At 42.3% G+C, this 17,979-nt stretch overlaps 1 protein-coding gene across 1 annotated transcript in view; it reads right to left on the bottom strand.

Moving 5' to 3' along the window:
* sec24a (SEC24 homolog A, COPII coat complex component) overlaps positions 1-16,849 on the bottom strand; it is a 65,887-nt gene extending 49,038 nt beyond the window's left edge. The window contains exons 1-2 of the mRNA XM_067996205.1: positions 16,553-16,849; positions 8,932-9,525 (exon numbers count right to left, since the gene is read on the bottom strand). Of these exons, the coding sequence (XP_067852306.1) occupies positions 8,932-9,525; positions 16,553-16,619 (661 nt within the window). The 5' untranslated portion in view covers positions 16,620-16,849. The remainder of the gene's footprint in view (positions 1-8,931; positions 9,526-16,552) is intronic.
* Between the last annotated feature and the right edge of the window lie 1,130 nt (positions 16,850-17,979).

Below are 17,979 nucleotides of genomic sequence, written 5' to 3'. Positions count from 1 at the left end.
CTGTCTGTTTATTATTTCCCTGTGATTACAGCCCAAGGGGAGTGCGTGACAAACAACCCCTCGCTGAGTGCCCAGGACCATAGATCTCTGAACACAATGGGTGTGAGCTGTTTATTGATTACAAAAACCTGTATTAAAAACTCTGTTCCCAGCTTGATGAAAACTGATAATGTTCTCTGTGATAACACCAAAGTCTCCCCGGAGATGTACATATTTTAGATATTATGGAAAGACAAGTGGCTGCAATTTGTATATTTAACCACTAAGCACCAATTTCTAACAGGACACAGATATGAATTACTAATTTTGGATACTGCTGTCTGAAGGATAGTTAGTTGAAGCAAATTATTAGAAAAAAGCTGCACTGACCCAGCACTAATCACAAAAGAATCTATTTTCCATAGAGAATTACAGCTTTATTGTTTCAACTAAAACCAGAAGTGGAAAAATAGCTTGAAGATGAACAAGGAATTAATTTTGCCTAATAAGTTTGCTTCGAAGGTAATTTCATTTTTATAAACCATTTAATCTGTTTTCCCTTCTTTAGCATCTAATTCAGTAATGTTCAACTCTCTTACAAAAGCCAAGTCACAATAGACCAAGAAAATTCCCAGGTTCATTTCCTGTTCTGTTGAGCTAATGGAGCTCAAGTGTGACTATAAATAGTGGGTGCACTATAATGGCTTCAGTGTCTCTGGGCTTCAGGGGGTGAGGGGATAAAGGGAGGCAAGAAAGACAGAATTCTCACTCAGGGTCACCATCCAATGACTCCTACTGGATGACTTGGAGGAAGGAGAGGCTCCAGCTCAGCGCTCCCCTCAGTTAATTAGCTTGCCAATACTCACTGTCTAGGCTTATACCTGAAGAATGGCTCCCTGCCCGTGTGTACCGCAGCATGAGCCACTGCTTTCAGAAAAGGGGAAGAAAATTGAAAAAAGGGTCATATTTGACAATATGATTAAGAATGATTAAGAAGTTTGCAGATGATACAAAAATTGGCCGTGTGGTTGATAGTGAGGAGGAAAGCTGTAGACTGCAGGAAGAGATCAATGGACTGGTCAGATGGGCAGAAAAGTGGCAAATGGAATTTAATCTGGAGAAGTGTGAGGTAATGCATTTGGGGAGGGCAAACAAGGCAAGGGAATACACAATAAATGGGAAGATACTGAGGTGTAGAAGAAGTGCGGGACCTTGGAGTGCATGTCCACAGATCCCTGAAGGTGGCAGGACAGGTAGATAAGGTGGTTAAGAAGGTATATGGAATACTTTTCTTATTAGCCGAGGCGTAGAATATAAGAGCAGGGAGGTTATGCTGGAACTGTATCAAACACTGGTTAGGACACAGCTCGAGTACTGCGTACAGTTCTGGTCACCACATTACAGGAAAGATGTAATTGCACTTGAAAGGGTATAGAGGAGATTTACAAGGATGTTGCCAGGACTGGAGAATTTTAGCTTTGAGGAAAGATTGGATAGGCTGGGGTTGTTTTCTTTGAAATAAAGGAGGCTGAGGGGAGATTTAATTGAGGTGTATAAGATTATGAGGGGCCTAGATAGAGTGGACAGGAAGGGCCTATTTCCCTTAGCAGAGGGGTCAATAACCAGGGGACATAGATTTAAAGTAATTGGTAGAAGGATTAGAGGGAAGCCGAGGAAAGAAATTTTCACCCAGAGGGTGATAAGGGTCTAGAACTCACTGCCTTGAAGGGTGGTAGAGGCAGAAACCCTCCACTCATTTAAAAAGTACCTGGATGTGCACCTGAAGTGCAGTGACCTATAAGGCTATGGACCAAGAGCAGGAAAGTGGGATTTGGCTGGGTGGCTCATTTTCAGCCGGCACGGACACGATGGGCCAAATGGCCTCCTTCTGTGCCATAAATTTTCTATGATTGTCAATGTTTTTATTCAACTAGATCCAAATCAATCAGATATCTTGCAGTACGTCCAGTTTCAATTTTTTTTCTCTTTGTGGCCATCTTTATCAAACAATAAAACAAACGGCAAATCAAAACAATCCACATCTCCTGGACGTTCAGGTTTTGAAAATATAGTATTTAAGTACGCAGAGTTGGCTGAAACTGCAGAAGGAAGGTTAACACAGGGAGACAAATATTAGGCATCATATCGTTCTGGCTGTGGGAAGAGCCACTGCTTGCAGCTGTTAGCCACAGGTCTGTTCACTTCAGCACAGGATACTTGCCAATATTGTCAATTTCTCCTAAGTCACACTAACACCTTGGATCTTCCTCTCAAATGTTTACCAACTGTGCCCAGAAACTCCACTTCAATCTCAAGTCCCCTCTCCCCAAAATCTCCAACAGTCCTTGTTTGCTGATGGCACGTATCACCTTTTTGGTTTGCAAGGTGTGGATGCTCCCAACACTAAAATTACTGCTCGTCTACAGCAATCACTCCTCTTAAACAACAATTACATCAACCAACTTTTAGTAAGTGGTTTAAAAAGATACCAACAGAGTGACCTCGCTGCACAATCTACACATCTTCAATAATTGTTCGTTTCATCTCACCACCAGAATGCTTATACATAATATTTATTTTTATAAATATTTATACATAACATTTAATCAATACCCTTAGCAAAACAGTAATTATCACCAGTTATAATTTTTTAGTTTAAAAACATCATATTGATCTCGGCACAGTTAAGATACTTCTTTTCAGACATGCCACGGTTTCAAAGCCCAAGCTCTACGTTAAGTTACCAGAGGATGACTTAAATGGTTCGCTATCCCAACGGCTCATTTAGCAAATGTACAGCCTATACATAATCAGGATGGTCCTAAATTTGATGACTTCTTTCCCACTCCTGATCACTACCCAGCAAATTCTTTTGGAAAAAGTGCAGTACAGGCATCAAGGATGACCAGATCAGACTCAGGAGTAATGCTTTGCTTTATCTGCCAATCTTCATACTTTGATCTCATGTGAGGAATAGTCAATTGGGTGAGGTGCCAGAGCATCTGGTGCCTGTGGAACCATATTCTAACACAAGTCACCATCATTGGCAGGAGCAGAGGAAGAGAAGCAAAACAAAAGAAAATCTGCACCTGCTATAATTTGAGATTGCGCTGCTTAGGAGGATAAGCAGTTTCAGATTCAAATACCATTTACACACCTATATGAAAACCACTCAGTTCAATGCCATTCAGCTTACTGTAGATTTGTTTCAAGGAAGCAAACTTTAATGCTCTGTTCATACACACACTTTGTCCAAATGGCACAAGTTTTTGATAATTTTATTTATGGATTAGGTGCATCATATAGTGGAATTACTGCTTCATTTTGTTCTAGGTCAGATTCATAACTTCTTTAACTAAAAAGAGAACTGGTATTTGAATCTGAAACTGCTCATCTTTAAGAAGCAAGTTAAAAGGTGGTACAAAGGTATATTTATGTTGTTCCTCCCCAGGCACTGACTTGACCTAGGATGGGTTCCACACAGTTCTGTGATATAAATCAAGAGTATAAGCAACTATTTAAAGTGCTTTTGTGTTCAAGATGAGAAATGGCAATGATAGGGAATAAAATACTTCTCCAATTGGGCAATTCAGTGTCAGTTCTAGGTCAGACACAGTGACCAGATAAATCCACGTTAAAATGTACTGTAGTAGGGCTGCATACAAATGTTTGGTGGGTAAATGTAGCACATACTGAGCCATTAGGACCAAGAAAATCTTAACTTCAATCTCTAGTTTATGGTGAACTAGCCAGCCTCAGATGTGATGGAAGGAGAGACACTTCAAATGTTCCCGACCCAGGAGAAAAGGTGATGGGAAGAGGAGTGAGATCATCAGGCTCCCACATCTGATCAGCATTACCTTCCGTAAGTGAGCACAACTTTGTTGAGAACTATATTGAGAAATGGAATAAAATCTGCAACTCACAGGGACCCCACCCCCTGTCAAGCATACCCTGCATAATTAAGATGAAATCCAAGTTATTTGACACAAGATATTTGTTCACATATTACGCACATTGTTTCCACTACATAAAATGCTGAGGAAAAGTAATTCCTGTACTTAAAATTTAACGAAGTCTAATACTAGAGAGAGCACATTGCCTCCTAGGTATGAATGCAAACATTAAACATCTAAACATTAGACGATTAACAGACAGGCTCACAGTAACATGATCACCTAATCCATTTTGAACCTTGTAATAAATTAAACAGGAATTATGTCAAAAGTCATACCAAAACAAGATTAAACCACAGAGGGAGTTATTCAACGTGGAAGATATGAGAGTCTAAGAGACATACACATCTTAACAAGCTATTTGTATCTCTTTTGCTGACAAGTTACGCAAACAAGTTTCAATCTCATGAAAGAAGCTACAGAACATGTACACTCTATTGTATTCAGTTTTGATACAAGGAGTACTGATATTCATGAATGGATGTTTCTATGTAGCTAATGGAATGCCTAAGGATCTGTTGGGTTCTCTTGTTATTCGTATCCATAAATGTCTGGACATGAAATTTAAAAGAATCCAAAACTCGCTCACTACATCAATTAGCAGTTAGCATTTTTGTGGGTCTATAACTGTTGCCAGAATAAGGGACCTGGTTGTCGCAACATCAGCTGAGCTCAGTTGGTAGCACACTTACCTCTGAGCCAGAAGGTTGTCGAATCAAGTCCCACTTAAGAAATTTGAGCACAAAATCTAGGCTGACATTCCAGTGCAGTTCTGAGGGAGTGCTGCACTGTCAGGGGTGCTGACCTTCAGATGAGACGTTAAACCGAGGCCCCGTCTGCCCCCCAGGTGGACGTAAAAGTTCCCACGGCACTATTCGAAGAGCAGCAGAGGAGTTCTCCCTGACGTCCTGGCCAATATTTATCCCTCACTAACATCACTAAAAACAGATTATCGGGTCATTATCTCATTGCTGTTTGTGGGACCTTGCTGATTGCAAATTAGCTGTTGCTTTTCCTACATTACAGCAGTGACTACACTTCAAAGGTAGTTAATTGGCTGTAAAGCGCTTTGGGACACCCTGCGGTCGTAAAAGGCGCTATATAAATGAAAGTCTTTGTTTATAACCGAGGCACTCTTTGAAGAAGAGCAGGGGGGTCTGCCCAGTATCCTGGCTGACATTTATCCCTCAACCAACATCACTAAAACAGATTTGATAATTATCTCATTGCTGTTTGTGAGACATTGTGTGCAAATTGGCTGCTACATTCCTCTACATTATAACAATGATCACACTTCAAATGTACTTCACTGGCCCTAACCCCAAGGTGGACATAAAAGATCCCACGGCAGTATTCAAAGAAGAGCTGAGGAGTTCTCCCTGGTGTCCCAGCCAATATTTATCCCTCAACCAACACCTAAAACAAATTATCTAGTCATTTATCTCATTGCTGTTTGTGGGACCTTGCTGTGTGCAAATTGGCTGCCACGTTTCCTACATTACAACAGTGACTACACTTCAAAAAGCACTTCATTACTTCAAGTATGTCCTGAGGTTGTGAAAGGCGTGACATAAATGCAAGTCTTTTTTTAAAAAAAGAACTTACACTTTCACGACCTCAGGACTTCCCAAAGCGCTTTACAGCCAATGAAGTATTTCTGAAGTGTAATCACTGTTGTAATGTAGGAAACACGGTAGCCAATTTGTGCACAGCAAGCTCCCAGAAGCAGCAATGTGATAATGACCAGATAATCTGTTTTTAGTGATGTTGATTGAGGATACATATCGTCCAGAATGCTAGGGATAACTCTCCTGCTCTTTTTCGAAATAGTGCCATGGGGATCTTTTGCATCCATCTGGGAGGACAGACGGAGCCTCGGTTTAACTTCTCATCCAAAAAATGGCACCTCCAACAGTGCAGCACTCCCTCAGTACTGCACTGGAGCTTCAGCGTAGATTTTTGTGCACAAGTCTCTCGAGTGGGACTTGAACCCACAAACTTCTGAAGCGAGAGTGCTACCCACTGAGCCACAGCTGACATGTAAACACAGGGATTTGGCACATGGGCTCTGCTCTCCCACGATCTAAACTAAATGAGCCCCAATATAAAAGTGCTTTTATAGCACTTCAGCCCTCATCCTAAAATACCAATTCAACGGCTTCTGCTAAATCAGAGTTTGGACACATCGCTCGAAGCTAAATCATGAGAGTGGTAGTAACCTGTCCAGACATTAGGACCTCAGATGCACAGCTGCACTCAATAACTTCATTAAAGTCTGAATGGTCAGCTGTGGATGTCGAAGGACGTTAAAATTATTTTATTTTCATTACTCTTGGGTTTCTGTCAGTGACACTCAAATCAGTCCCGGGGGGGGGGGGGGGATTCCAAACAGCCCAGTGATTACCCTACCCCCCCCCCCCACACCCCACCCACCGTATCACTTCAAACTCAAGCAAAACTTGCCTAGCATTACCATACATTGCAGCAATACAAATATTTTCAGTAAATATGAACCTTTACCATTCAAAGATCATAACATGTGCAAATGTGTAATGGTATCTCAGATCAGAAATGGCACTATGGCATTATACTCCAAGGACAAGAGTAAAAAAAATGGGAAGGACATTTTTAATGCATGGTCACAGCATACCGAAGTACATACCTGCCCTCTATTTTTCCATCTATCAATTAAAATTGCCTAAATAATTAAGCCAAAGGGAATTCTCAATTTAATTCAATATTCACTCATTAATGGTGTATTGCGAAAAGACTTAGTACCAAGACTAATCTAGAACTTTACTAATGTAAGGAATCTTACAACACCAGGTTATAGTCCAACTGTTTTATTTGAAAATCACAAGCTTTTGGAGGCTTTCTCCTTCGTCAAGTGAAGTGACTTCACCTGACGAAGGAGAAAGCCTCCGAAAGCTTGTGATTTTCAAATAAAACAGTTGGACTATAACCTGGTGTTGTAAGATTCCTTACATTTGTCAACCCCAGTCCATCACCGGCATCTCCACATCATAGAACTTTACTGGAAGAGCACATTTATATGAAACCCTGTATTGGAAGATTGTGGTAAAGTTGGTTGCCTAATAATCAACAGAACTAAGGTCAATGTTCACCTCCAACATCAGCAACCTTTCACTCCCGCTCGTCATAGTAGCAGATTCAACCTTTCACCTTTCATGAGTAAGCAAGTCTGTGCGCACTACAGCACTGTGACAAAGTTATAGGCCACACAATGCAAGGGATGAACCAGATATAGTCAGTTTTTAAAACATGTTTCAATTCCTTTCAACTTCTGCTCCTTAAGTAGTTACTAGAAAGTGAAACCAGTTTAATCCTGGTCAACTATGATTTATGCCTGTACCTTGTGCTAACAATCATTATGTAACCTTTAGTTTCTCAGACAGACCCATTTTCTAAAGTCATGGCAACAATCCGTGGCTGCTTGTGAGCTATATGGCACTTTTTTTAAAAAATTGAGCCAATGGCCAGATCTTGTTTAAATCATTTGCCAATACATAGCAACGCTTTGTTTCAAAAAAACTAAACTGATCTGCTCTCGCCAAAAGCCGAGGGAGCGTAATATTTTAAATCAAAACCCCAAAGCAACAAGGTTATCTCATTTTTAAACTGTGGGGGAGACCCTACAAATATGGACGCTTGCAGGCACCCATGTCTGATCTTCCAAAATATGTCAGCTATACAAAGGAAAATGGTGCTATCATTTCAGAAAATGTTCACTAGTATAAAAGGAACAGAGATAAATGTTAGCAAGTCAAAAAATACAGAACACAGAATTCAAGATATTATACTTGTGGTACACTGTATGTCCAGTCCCAGATAGCCACAAATATGGGGACTAAAAAGAAACAAAAAACTGCAAATGCTGGAAATAAATATACAGCATGTCCATCAGCATCTGTGGAGAGAAAAGACAGATCCACTTTTCAGGTATAACCCTTCTTCAGAGCAAAAAACTGAAAGATAAGCAAACATTTTAGTAGGATTGGGGGGGGGGGGGGGGGGGAGAAAAAAAGGGGGAAAAAGAACCAGATATTCCAATTAAAAGAAGCCAATTGGTTGAATGACCTACAAACTATTTAATAGAAAAGCAGAAAACAGTTAAGTGAGGCAATGAAAAGACATTACACAAAAGAAGGTCCAACCACCTTAAATGGTGAAAGGTCACAGGAAAGGCCTACATAAAAAGACAAGAAACTTGAGAAATTGAGGAAAACATTAAAAAAAAATGCAGGATGTCTGAAATGGAAAATGCTTGAAATGCACAACAGGTCCACCAGTCCTAAAAAGAGAAGAAACAGGCCAACATGGGCACAAGTATAGTCACAGTCACCCCACTCCTACCAGAACCTCAAGCTTTCTGCTTAGTTTTTTTTTTGGGGGGGGGGGGGGGAAAGAAACTGGTCTAAGTGTCCAGTCATCTTCAATAATGAATCCCATGCCAGTGGGAACAACCTCAATTCAGTTCACTTTTGCTTTCCTACTAGACCAATGGATTGACTCGTTTTACATGCAGGCAGATTTGGGGTGTTGCACCTGCATTTTCCATCTCAGCCCTGTTACAAACACCATGTACAATGAGGAGAACTTCAATGTGTAAATATACACCTTTGTACTTTAGATGCTGCACTATCCAGAAACTCTACCAAAATAAACTGTACTACTGTGATTACATAATTGATTCTTGTCTTTTACTTTATAGAGAAATCATATTCGTTTATCTGAAGTTAACACATAGGCACCCATAATTTGGTCCTGACAAGATCAGGACGTACGGCGTACTTTGTTTCTAAAACAAAATTAAGTAACCATAGCCATTTGAAGAATGCAGACACAAGGTCATTACTGAAAGTGGCCTCATCCCTACTGGAAGAACTGACACTTATTCTGTTTTAGTACAAGTCATCTTCTTACCAGTACCCAGATCCTCAATATTTCATCAACTGAAGCAGAAATTCCAGCTTACCTTGGTTCGTATAGTTCTGTGCAACAGGTGCTCCAGCTGTATTTGCATATTGATTGCCCATCGCTGGCTTTGGACCAGCGCTTCCATAGGTGGTAAACAAGGGCTCTGAAGGTACTTGCCCCTGCCCAGTTCCTGCAGCTGGAACTACATGATTTGTTTGCATCCCTGCTGGAGGTTGATTGACAGGATGGGACTGTTGTGGAGGACTATACGGCCAGCCTGACTGTGGAAGGATGGAAGCTCCGGGGTGAACACCGCTGGACGATGGAGGCGCAAATGAGCTCTGAGAAGGTAGTGGCATTCTTGAGTAAGATCCTGGATATGCAGCCAGAGGTGCACTCTGTCCATCAGCAGAGCTCCCCTTCTGTAACAGGGTAGCATTTAGTGGAGGTCTGCTGGCAGTCTGTCCAAAGCTCTGAAAATTACCAACGGGCTGAAGATTTTGATGGTATTCATAGTTATGTTGTCCAATAGCAAGCTGTGAAAAGTTCTTTGCAGGTAGTTGCTGCAAATATGGTGCTGGAGGAATCACATTATATCCTTGCTCAGTGGGGATTGAAGAATGCTGATTCATCAACTGATTCTGCACAGGACCTGGGAAGAGAGAATATGCAGAGGGTCAGAATACTACTCCAATCATTTAAAATCAGATCTAGGTAAAATCAGATCTATAGGAAATAGACAAATCTGTTTCCGGAATTTGATTTGTCCCATTGAAACAACAACCTGAAACCGCTACGGTGCTGAAAAAAGATCAGTTGCAGAGTCTGTACAAAGTTAATTTAAAAAGATAACGTTTCAGGAGAATTTTAAAGTCCATTAACAGTTCAGAACATTGATCACAACTGAAAAGCCATTGTGTACATAGATTCTACCACAAGATGACTATCACAACAGCTTTATATGGATTCAATTCACAGAAGCACAAATTCCATACTAAGGGAAAAATATTTAGCAGTATAGGTGTGTTTAATTTTCTCCCATTGCACTCTCCTAAAACTCGACACAATACTTATTGTTAGGATCCAACTGCAGGTGTTTCCGCATACAGCCGGGGCTATTTGGGATGACCCACAGACACACAAGGGCAAAGCTGAGAATATTCCAAACAAGTTTATTCTCTCAATCCTGCAGATGGAGAGGTCACCCATTAAGAAAGAAATCCACCTTTTAAGAAAACACCAAGATGCAGTTGGGAACAGAAATAAATTTAAACTTTAGTCCCCCGGTTGGAGAAGAAGCTGTCAATCTTTATGGTAAAGACCAGGCCACCCCCATACCACTTTCCCTTGAAGTCAGAATAGCAACGGAGCTTAATTCTTGCGAGATTCAGACTTTTACAAACACACTGCAATAGCATCTTAAATAGCTTCCAAAATCATTTGTAAACCTTGAATTTTTAATCAACCAACAATTGCAATTTCAGCTACAGTTTGAAATCAGATCTTTCAGCAAGAGCGATGTGCAATAAGAAATTAAAGGGAGGGGCAATAGGGACATAAATTGAGAAAATTCCCAAAAGTAAATGAGATACCGACACAGGCTTTCAGTTGTCTTCAAAACAAAACCACACAGCTGCAGTGGTTACTTAAATCTGGGAGCAAATTGAACTGCATATCACAGCAAATTGCACAAGAATAAGTTGATTATTTGTTTGCAAAGTGATTAAGCACGTAATGTACACGAAGGTGTGGTATTGAAAGCTTGAACAAGTCTGATATTTATGGCATAAGATGAAACAAAATGACAGAACGTTCACTGGCATGGTAAACACCACCCCACCACCGCCAACCCCCCTCACCCACCCCCAAATACATACAGAAAGCTAGGCTTCATCAAACCAGCCCCAGTCAATCATCTAACCACCAGGTTGGGGTGCAAATACATTCAGAGAAGTGTACAGAAAATGCCCTGTTTATCTGGCCTGAAGTGAATCAACGCAAGTCAAAAAAGCTTCCGGACACATTGTGGAAAGTTTTTTTTATGTTCCCTTCATCAATTTTCTCCCCTCGCCAAAAGGTGTTTGGCTCTTTGCTGCGGTACGATTCCACAGGCTCCAATCACTTCTGGTCCTCGCCCAAGTAGCCATTCTTCATATGTAAGCCCAGACAGTAAGCATTAGCAAGCTCTGGACATGGGGACATCACAGTTAAGCTCAATATAGTCTTCATCTGATGCCTGCACATGTACACCTCCAGCACAGGTGACAGGATAGCAATAAGGAGCAGCAGTTCTGGCCAATTTCCCCTCCCATGAAGTGCTCCGACTGAAATCAGCTAACAGCCAACGCTAAGGATCAAGCCCAGGACCTTGCTGGTCTGTGGGGCTCAGCTACTCATGGTGTAAACCAACTGAGCCGTAACAGGAATCAGAAAATTAAGCTTGAAACTTTCTTAATCTCCCCTTCCCCCACCCAAACAATTAAATTTATGAGGTCAAACGTGAGACGAAAAACACAGGTTCATTAGCAACCTGTCCTCCAATAGGAAGAAGTTTCCACAAATGAAGCTTACAGGATAATTGCCAGTTATTTATCCTCATAGTATTGCTGCCATAACCGTTCAATTCCTGCCAGCACACAAGAGATGCTGCACTGAAATCTGGCCAGACGTCTTAATGTTTCTATTATACAAATGGCTCTATGTATGAAATTTTTTGTCAAGCACTTAACTACAGTAAACCCTATATTCAGGGTTTGCAGCTGATTTTTGCCTAGAAAAACCTTATTTTAAGCGAAATGCTTTGTGACGTCACTATGTGACTGTGACTTCATACCAGTGAAAACAGGATTTCCATCGATTTCTTCGTACCGGTGGCATGAGATTTTTTAAGTTCGCACTTCGGTCAAAAGTAAGCAAGAACAGCGCATGAACCTACTTTCCTAGGTAAGGATCTAGAGGTATTCAAAGGTAGTGGGGATACGAGAATCATTATTATTCCATCAATTGAAAGAACTAAAACAGCAGCTGATTCTGTCCCTGTAATCCTGAGGTGCTCATTTAGTAATGGAGGCAAGACTCCATATTACTGGTAGATCACCATCAAAACAACAATGTTGTGATTGATGACCATATCATGAACACGTTTCCCCTGCATAATCCCGCTGAACCTTATATTTCAAGTTTTGATTTTTTTTTAACGCTTCTCATTCCCACTGAGAACATGGCTCTCATTTTTATATTCCTTGAAAAAAATTATTTTCATGCTGTCATCACCTTCAAGGTGAGATGAGAACATTGGAAAAAGTGTTATTATGAATATTATCCATTGGCAACAGCATATTGGAGCACTCACTATTAACTTGTGCGAAACAACCCTGGGCAAATTAAGTACCTGTCTGTTTATTCATCATATCATCAAACACCCATTTTACAACTGGGTATAGTAGCTTAGTGATAATGTGCTGGCCTAGAAAACCAGAGGATGAGAATTCAAATCCCATTATGGCTAGTTGTGAAATCGAATTCCTTAATTCTGGTAGTTCATGGGCAAACGGTAAAAAAGATTGAAAGCTGCTAGATTGTCATAAAACCCCAAACGGTTCACTAATGTCCTCCAAGGCAGGGAACCTGTCATCCCTACCAGGCTTGAGAATCATAGAAAGGATACATCACGGAACGAGGCTATTCGACCTATCGAGTCCGCGCCGGCTCTGTGCAAGAGCAATCCAGCTAGTCCCACACCCCTGCCCTATTCCCGTAGCCCTGAAAATATTTTCCTTTCAAGTACTTATCCAGTTACCTTTTGAAAGCCATGATTGAGCCTGCCTCCACCACCCCCTCAGGCAGTGCATTCCAGATGATAACCACTCGCTGTGTAAAAAAGTTTTTCCTCATGTCACCTTTGGTTCTTCTGCCAATCAGCTTAAATCTATGTCCTCTGGTTCTTGACTCTTGTGCCAATGAGAACAGTTTCTCTCTATCTACTCTGTCCAGACCCTTCATGATGTTGAATACCTCCATCAAATTTCCTCTCAACCTTTTCTGTTCCAAGGAGAACAACCCCAGCTTCTCCTGTCTATCCATGTAACTAAAGTCCCTCATCCCTGGAATCATTCTAGTAAATCTCTTCTGCACCCTCTCTAAGGCCTTCACATCTTTCCTAAAGTGCAGTGCCCAGAACGGGACACAATACTCAAGTTGTGGCCGAACCAGTGTTTTATAAAAGTTCATCATGACTTCCATACTTTTGGTCTCTATGCCTCTATTTATAAAGCCCAGGATCCCGTATGCTTTTTTAACCGCTTTCTCAACTTGCCCTGCCACCATCAACGATTTGTGCACATATACCCCCAGATCTCTGTTCCCATACCCCTTTTAGAGTGGTGCCCTCTAGTTTATATTGCCTCTACTCGTTCTTCCTACTGAAATGTATCACTTCACATTTTTCTGTGTTAAAATTCATCTGCCACGTGACCGCCCATGCCACCAGCCTGTCTATATCCTCTTGCAGTCTGTCACTATCCTCCTCACTGTTTACTACCCTTCCAAGTTTTGTGTCATCTGCAAATTTTGAAATTGTGCCCTGTACACCCAAGTCCAAGTCATTTATATCAAGAAAAGCAATGGTCCTAGCACCAACCTCTGGAAAACACGACTGTAGACCTCGCTCGAGTCCGAAAAACAACCGTTCACCACTACTCTCTGCTCCTTTCACTTAGCCAATTCTTTATCCATGTTGCTACTGTCCCCTTTATTCCATGGGCTGCAATCTTGATAAGCCTACCTTGCAGCACTTCATCAAACGCCTTTTTAAAGTCCATATACACCACATCAACTGCATTGCCCTCATCTACCCTCTGTTACCTCTTCAAAAAACTCTATCAGGTTAGTTAATCATGATTTGCCTTTAACAAATCCATGCTGGCTTTCCCTAATCAATCCACACTTGTCCAAGTGACTTAATTCTGTCCCAGATTATCGTTTCTAAAAAAGTTTCCCCACCACTGAGGTTCAAATTGACTGGCCTATAGTGGCTGGGTTTATCCTTACACCCTTTTTTGAACAAGGGTGTAACATTTGCAATTCTCCAGTCCTCTGACACCACCCCCATATCTACAGACGTTTGGAAGATTATGGCCAGTACCGCAGCAATTTCCAACGTTACTTCCATCAGCAACCCCTAGGATGCATCCCATCCGGACCGGGTGACTTATCTACTTTTCGTACAGCTAGCCGTTCAAGTACCTCTTCTTTATCAATTTTTAGCCCATCCAGCATCTCAACTATATCTTCCTTTACTGAGGCTCTGACAGCATCTTTTTCCTTGGTAAAGACAGATGCAAAGTACTCATTTAGTACCTCGGCCATCCCCTCTGCCTCCATGAATAGATCTCCTTTATGGTCCCTAATCAGCCCCACCCCTCCTCTTACTACCCGGGGTACACTGGCAAGACAGCTTCCCATCCCTAGCCTCCATGAGGGCATTAAGAATCAACCACAGTGTGGGACTGGAGCTACATGTGTTCCATAGAATTTACAGCACAGAAACATTAGATGAAGTAGGGTGGGAGGAGGCTCTTGTGGAGCATAAGCTTAGACCAGTTGGACCTAATGGCCTGTTTCTGTGCAGTAAATTCTAAGTAATAGATGCAGCTCCAGTCCCACACCATGTGGTTGACTCTTAATGCCCTCATGGAGTCTAGGGATGGGAAGCTGTCTTGCCAATGTACCCCACATTGCAAGAACAGATTAAAGAGAGAGAGAAAGACAAATTAAAAAGAGAGAGATACACAGCTTTTCATGTCCTCAGAACATGCCAAAATGCTTTGCAGCCAAGTATTTTAGAAGTGTAGTCACTGTTGTAATGTAGGCAAATGCAACAGCCAATTTGCACACAAGGTCCCAGAGCCAGCAATGAGATATGCAACCAAATAATCCATTTTTGATGTGTTGTTGGGGGATAAATGTTGACCAGGACATCGGGAAAGCTCCTCCAAAGAAGAGCAGAGATGCAATGGGATCTTTTACATCCACCCGAGGGGGCAGGTGGAGCCTTGGTTTAATGTCACATCCAAAACACAGCATCTCTGACAGTGCAGCACTCCATCATTACTGCTCTGAAGTGTCAGCCTAAATTATGTGAAGTCTCTGGGGCGGGACATGAATCCACAACCTTCTAACTCAGAGGCCCTACAGTTTCACACACAAAAGATCAGCATATGAATCCTGCAAATCAATAAAAATCTTCTACAATGCCATCATTGTATTTGCAGTACAACAGTTTTTACATCTTAACTTTGAACCACCAATAGGTACAGTCTAATTTTAGTTTTGTAGCAAGTTTTTTTCTTGCCATCTCCCCTCCCAAAACACAGCATTTACATAATGCTTTTAACTTAAATAACATTAAGTACTTTAAATAAAGGAGAAAAAAATATTATGACAAGAATTTATGATCCCCCACTAGCTCTGACCTAAAAGTAGAACAAGGTGAATAATGCAAGAGTTGATCTTTCCTACCATGTCTTGTGATGTTATAAAAGGGGAAATAGTACAACAGGATAATTATATACATTCACAGTCCAGCAAAATTTGGGCCTTTCCTTTGCTTGGTCAGGTGCCTGGCCAGCAATTTAATAGATTTTCACACACAAATCTCTAAATAATTGGAATTGGGACTTTGCAGTCGTTGGTGACGAGACCCCCACCGGGCCAGCCTCTACCCCTTTTTTCTCAGTTTATTCCCAAAGAAATGTGTTGTCCAAGGTAAGATTGGAATCCAACAGGCCCCTCTCCTGATACGATCAGTAATCTGGACAGAAGCTACTTGCATCTTCCAACAATACCTTCAAAATCCCCCTTCTGGGGTTACGCAGAGCCTGAATACTGCACTTAGTATCCACCACCATAGTGGACTGGTTAGCCCACTGTTCAAGATGGGGAGTAGAACACCCCAGGCAAGTCCACCAACACATCATCTGAGGAAGCTGGGACAGTAATCAATACAACTGCCCACAGAAAGCCCAATAATATTGAATGAGCCACAGCTACACCATTATTTGAAAAGCAACTTAAAGCACTTGGAAAAACCCAACACCGAAAAGATCATGAGCACATAATTAAATAATGCACATACATAATATATAAACAATTAACAACTCCTCGCTTGAGTTGCAACAGTGAGGCTGGTGTCCCAAGTTCAACAGTTTCGAAAGACTGCAATTCTGTAGCTAACTGGTTGAGAGGGGAGGAAGCCGGGGCGTCACCGAGTTTCACTGACACGTTTACAGGGCCGCGATAAGAAAGCGGCTGAAATCGGCCCAGGGAGCGAGGGGTTCGCGGGGGAGAGAGAGAGAGAGAGAGAGAAACAAACAGGAAATAATCAACCGACCGATAAATGATTTTAAAAGCGCCGATTTTAGCAGGAACTGAGGGCAGAGCTCAGCAGCGCCTCGCTTACTCAGAGAGGGGGATCTGACCCTGGGTTACTTACTCTCAGGGGAAGGGGAGGATCTGTCACCCCCCCCCCCCTCCCTCCCTCTCCCCGGGCCGGGCGTCACTCGCTCACCTCCCTCCCTCCCTCCTCACCCACCCCCCGGGCCGCGGCCCCCGGCCCTCCACTGGCAGTTCCCCTGTTCCAGGTGCTCGTTTACTCCGGTTCATTTTCTGATTTAACTCACCGTTCAGACAGGGCCGGGCGGCCCCTCCGATGTTGGGTCTGTTGTACCCGGCGCTGCCCCCCGACATCCCGGCTCGGACACGGCACTCACTCACTCGGCACTCGGAGCGGGTGTTGGGCTTTGGGACTGGGACTGAGCCTGAGGCCTGGAGCGGCGCTCGCGCTTCACTTCACTCTGACGCCCCGAGCCTGTGATTGTGACTCAGACACTCGCTGTGACGCCGTCTGATTGTGACGCTCCACACCGAAGGCCGCACGCACCACCCTCGACTTCCAGCTTCCGATCAGATCAAAAAAATCGGTCGGACGGGAAATAAGCGCCCACCTCCCGCACATGCGCAGTCAGTACACGTGGCATTTCCGGCGTGACACCCTAAAGTGCAGTTAGGGAAACAAAATGCGTCACTGCGTTAAAAAAGAAACACTTACTATTACTGTCCATTGTCACTCACAGGAATGAACTTCGAGCTAAAAAAAAATTAGTTCTTCCCTGATGCCTCAGTTGGTAAGTGCACTACACAATGTAGCACTCAGCTTTACAGGCCAGAAGGTCCCAGGTCTGTGCTGATTTAGGTGATCTCAGTTGGATGGTATGGATGCTCCAATTGGCCATAGCATCCCTGAGTTGCTGGGAAGAAAATCAGCCAGGGTTCTTGCTCACCATCGCTATCCAGTGATCCTTACTGGAGGATGTCAGAATCAGGCAGTTTTGATAATTCCTGTGTCAAATAGTTTGCCAACACTTGACTATCTAGAATTACACATTAAGGATGGCCAAACGGACAAGGTATTGGAGAACCACAGATGCCTGCTGACCCACAACCCAGCAAGTGAGCATATTAAAATCTGAAGACTTGAAATTGTGAGGTTTTTTCAGTTAGCAGGTTACCAGGTGATTTGATAGAGTTGTTTAAAATGATGAAGGGATGGGACAGACCATATGGAAACTGACTGTTTCCAGTGATTGACGTCGAGAATGAAGGGACGTAGATATGATTGAATGTAAGAGATTAGGACAGAGAGTAGGAGAAACATTTACACAGAGGGTTGTGAGGGTGTGGAATGCACAATGTGATTGAAACAGAGACCATGTCCACATTTAAGTGAAGGGTAGATAGATGGTTGAAGGAAAAGGGGGTCTGGGAACAGAGCAAGCACGTGGATTTAAGACCACTACCCGTGTGGAGGATAAACACCAACATGGACTCATTGGGCTGAACAGCCTGTTTCCAGTTTGTAAATTGTATGTAATTCATTCAGAAGAGGAATGGAGAAAATTGGATTCATTTTAATTTATTACACTGAAAAATAAAACATAAAATAAATCTGTTCAAATGGGTTTGCAATCTGTGTCACATTCACTGATGGCAAATCTCATCCTAATATTATCCTAGTGTTCACAACTCTGCGCTGTGGTTTCCTTCTCAG

This window comes from Heptranchias perlo, chromosome 14 (assembly GCF_035084215.1).
Source record: "Heptranchias perlo isolate sHepPer1 chromosome 14, sHepPer1.hap1, whole genome shotgun sequence".
Classification (NCBI taxonomy): Eukaryota; Metazoa; Chordata; class Chondrichthyes; order Hexanchiformes; family Hexanchidae; genus Heptranchias; species Heptranchias perlo.
The sequence above is the reverse complement of the archived record's forward strand: the minus strand, read 5'-3'. Positions and strand labels throughout refer to the sequence as shown.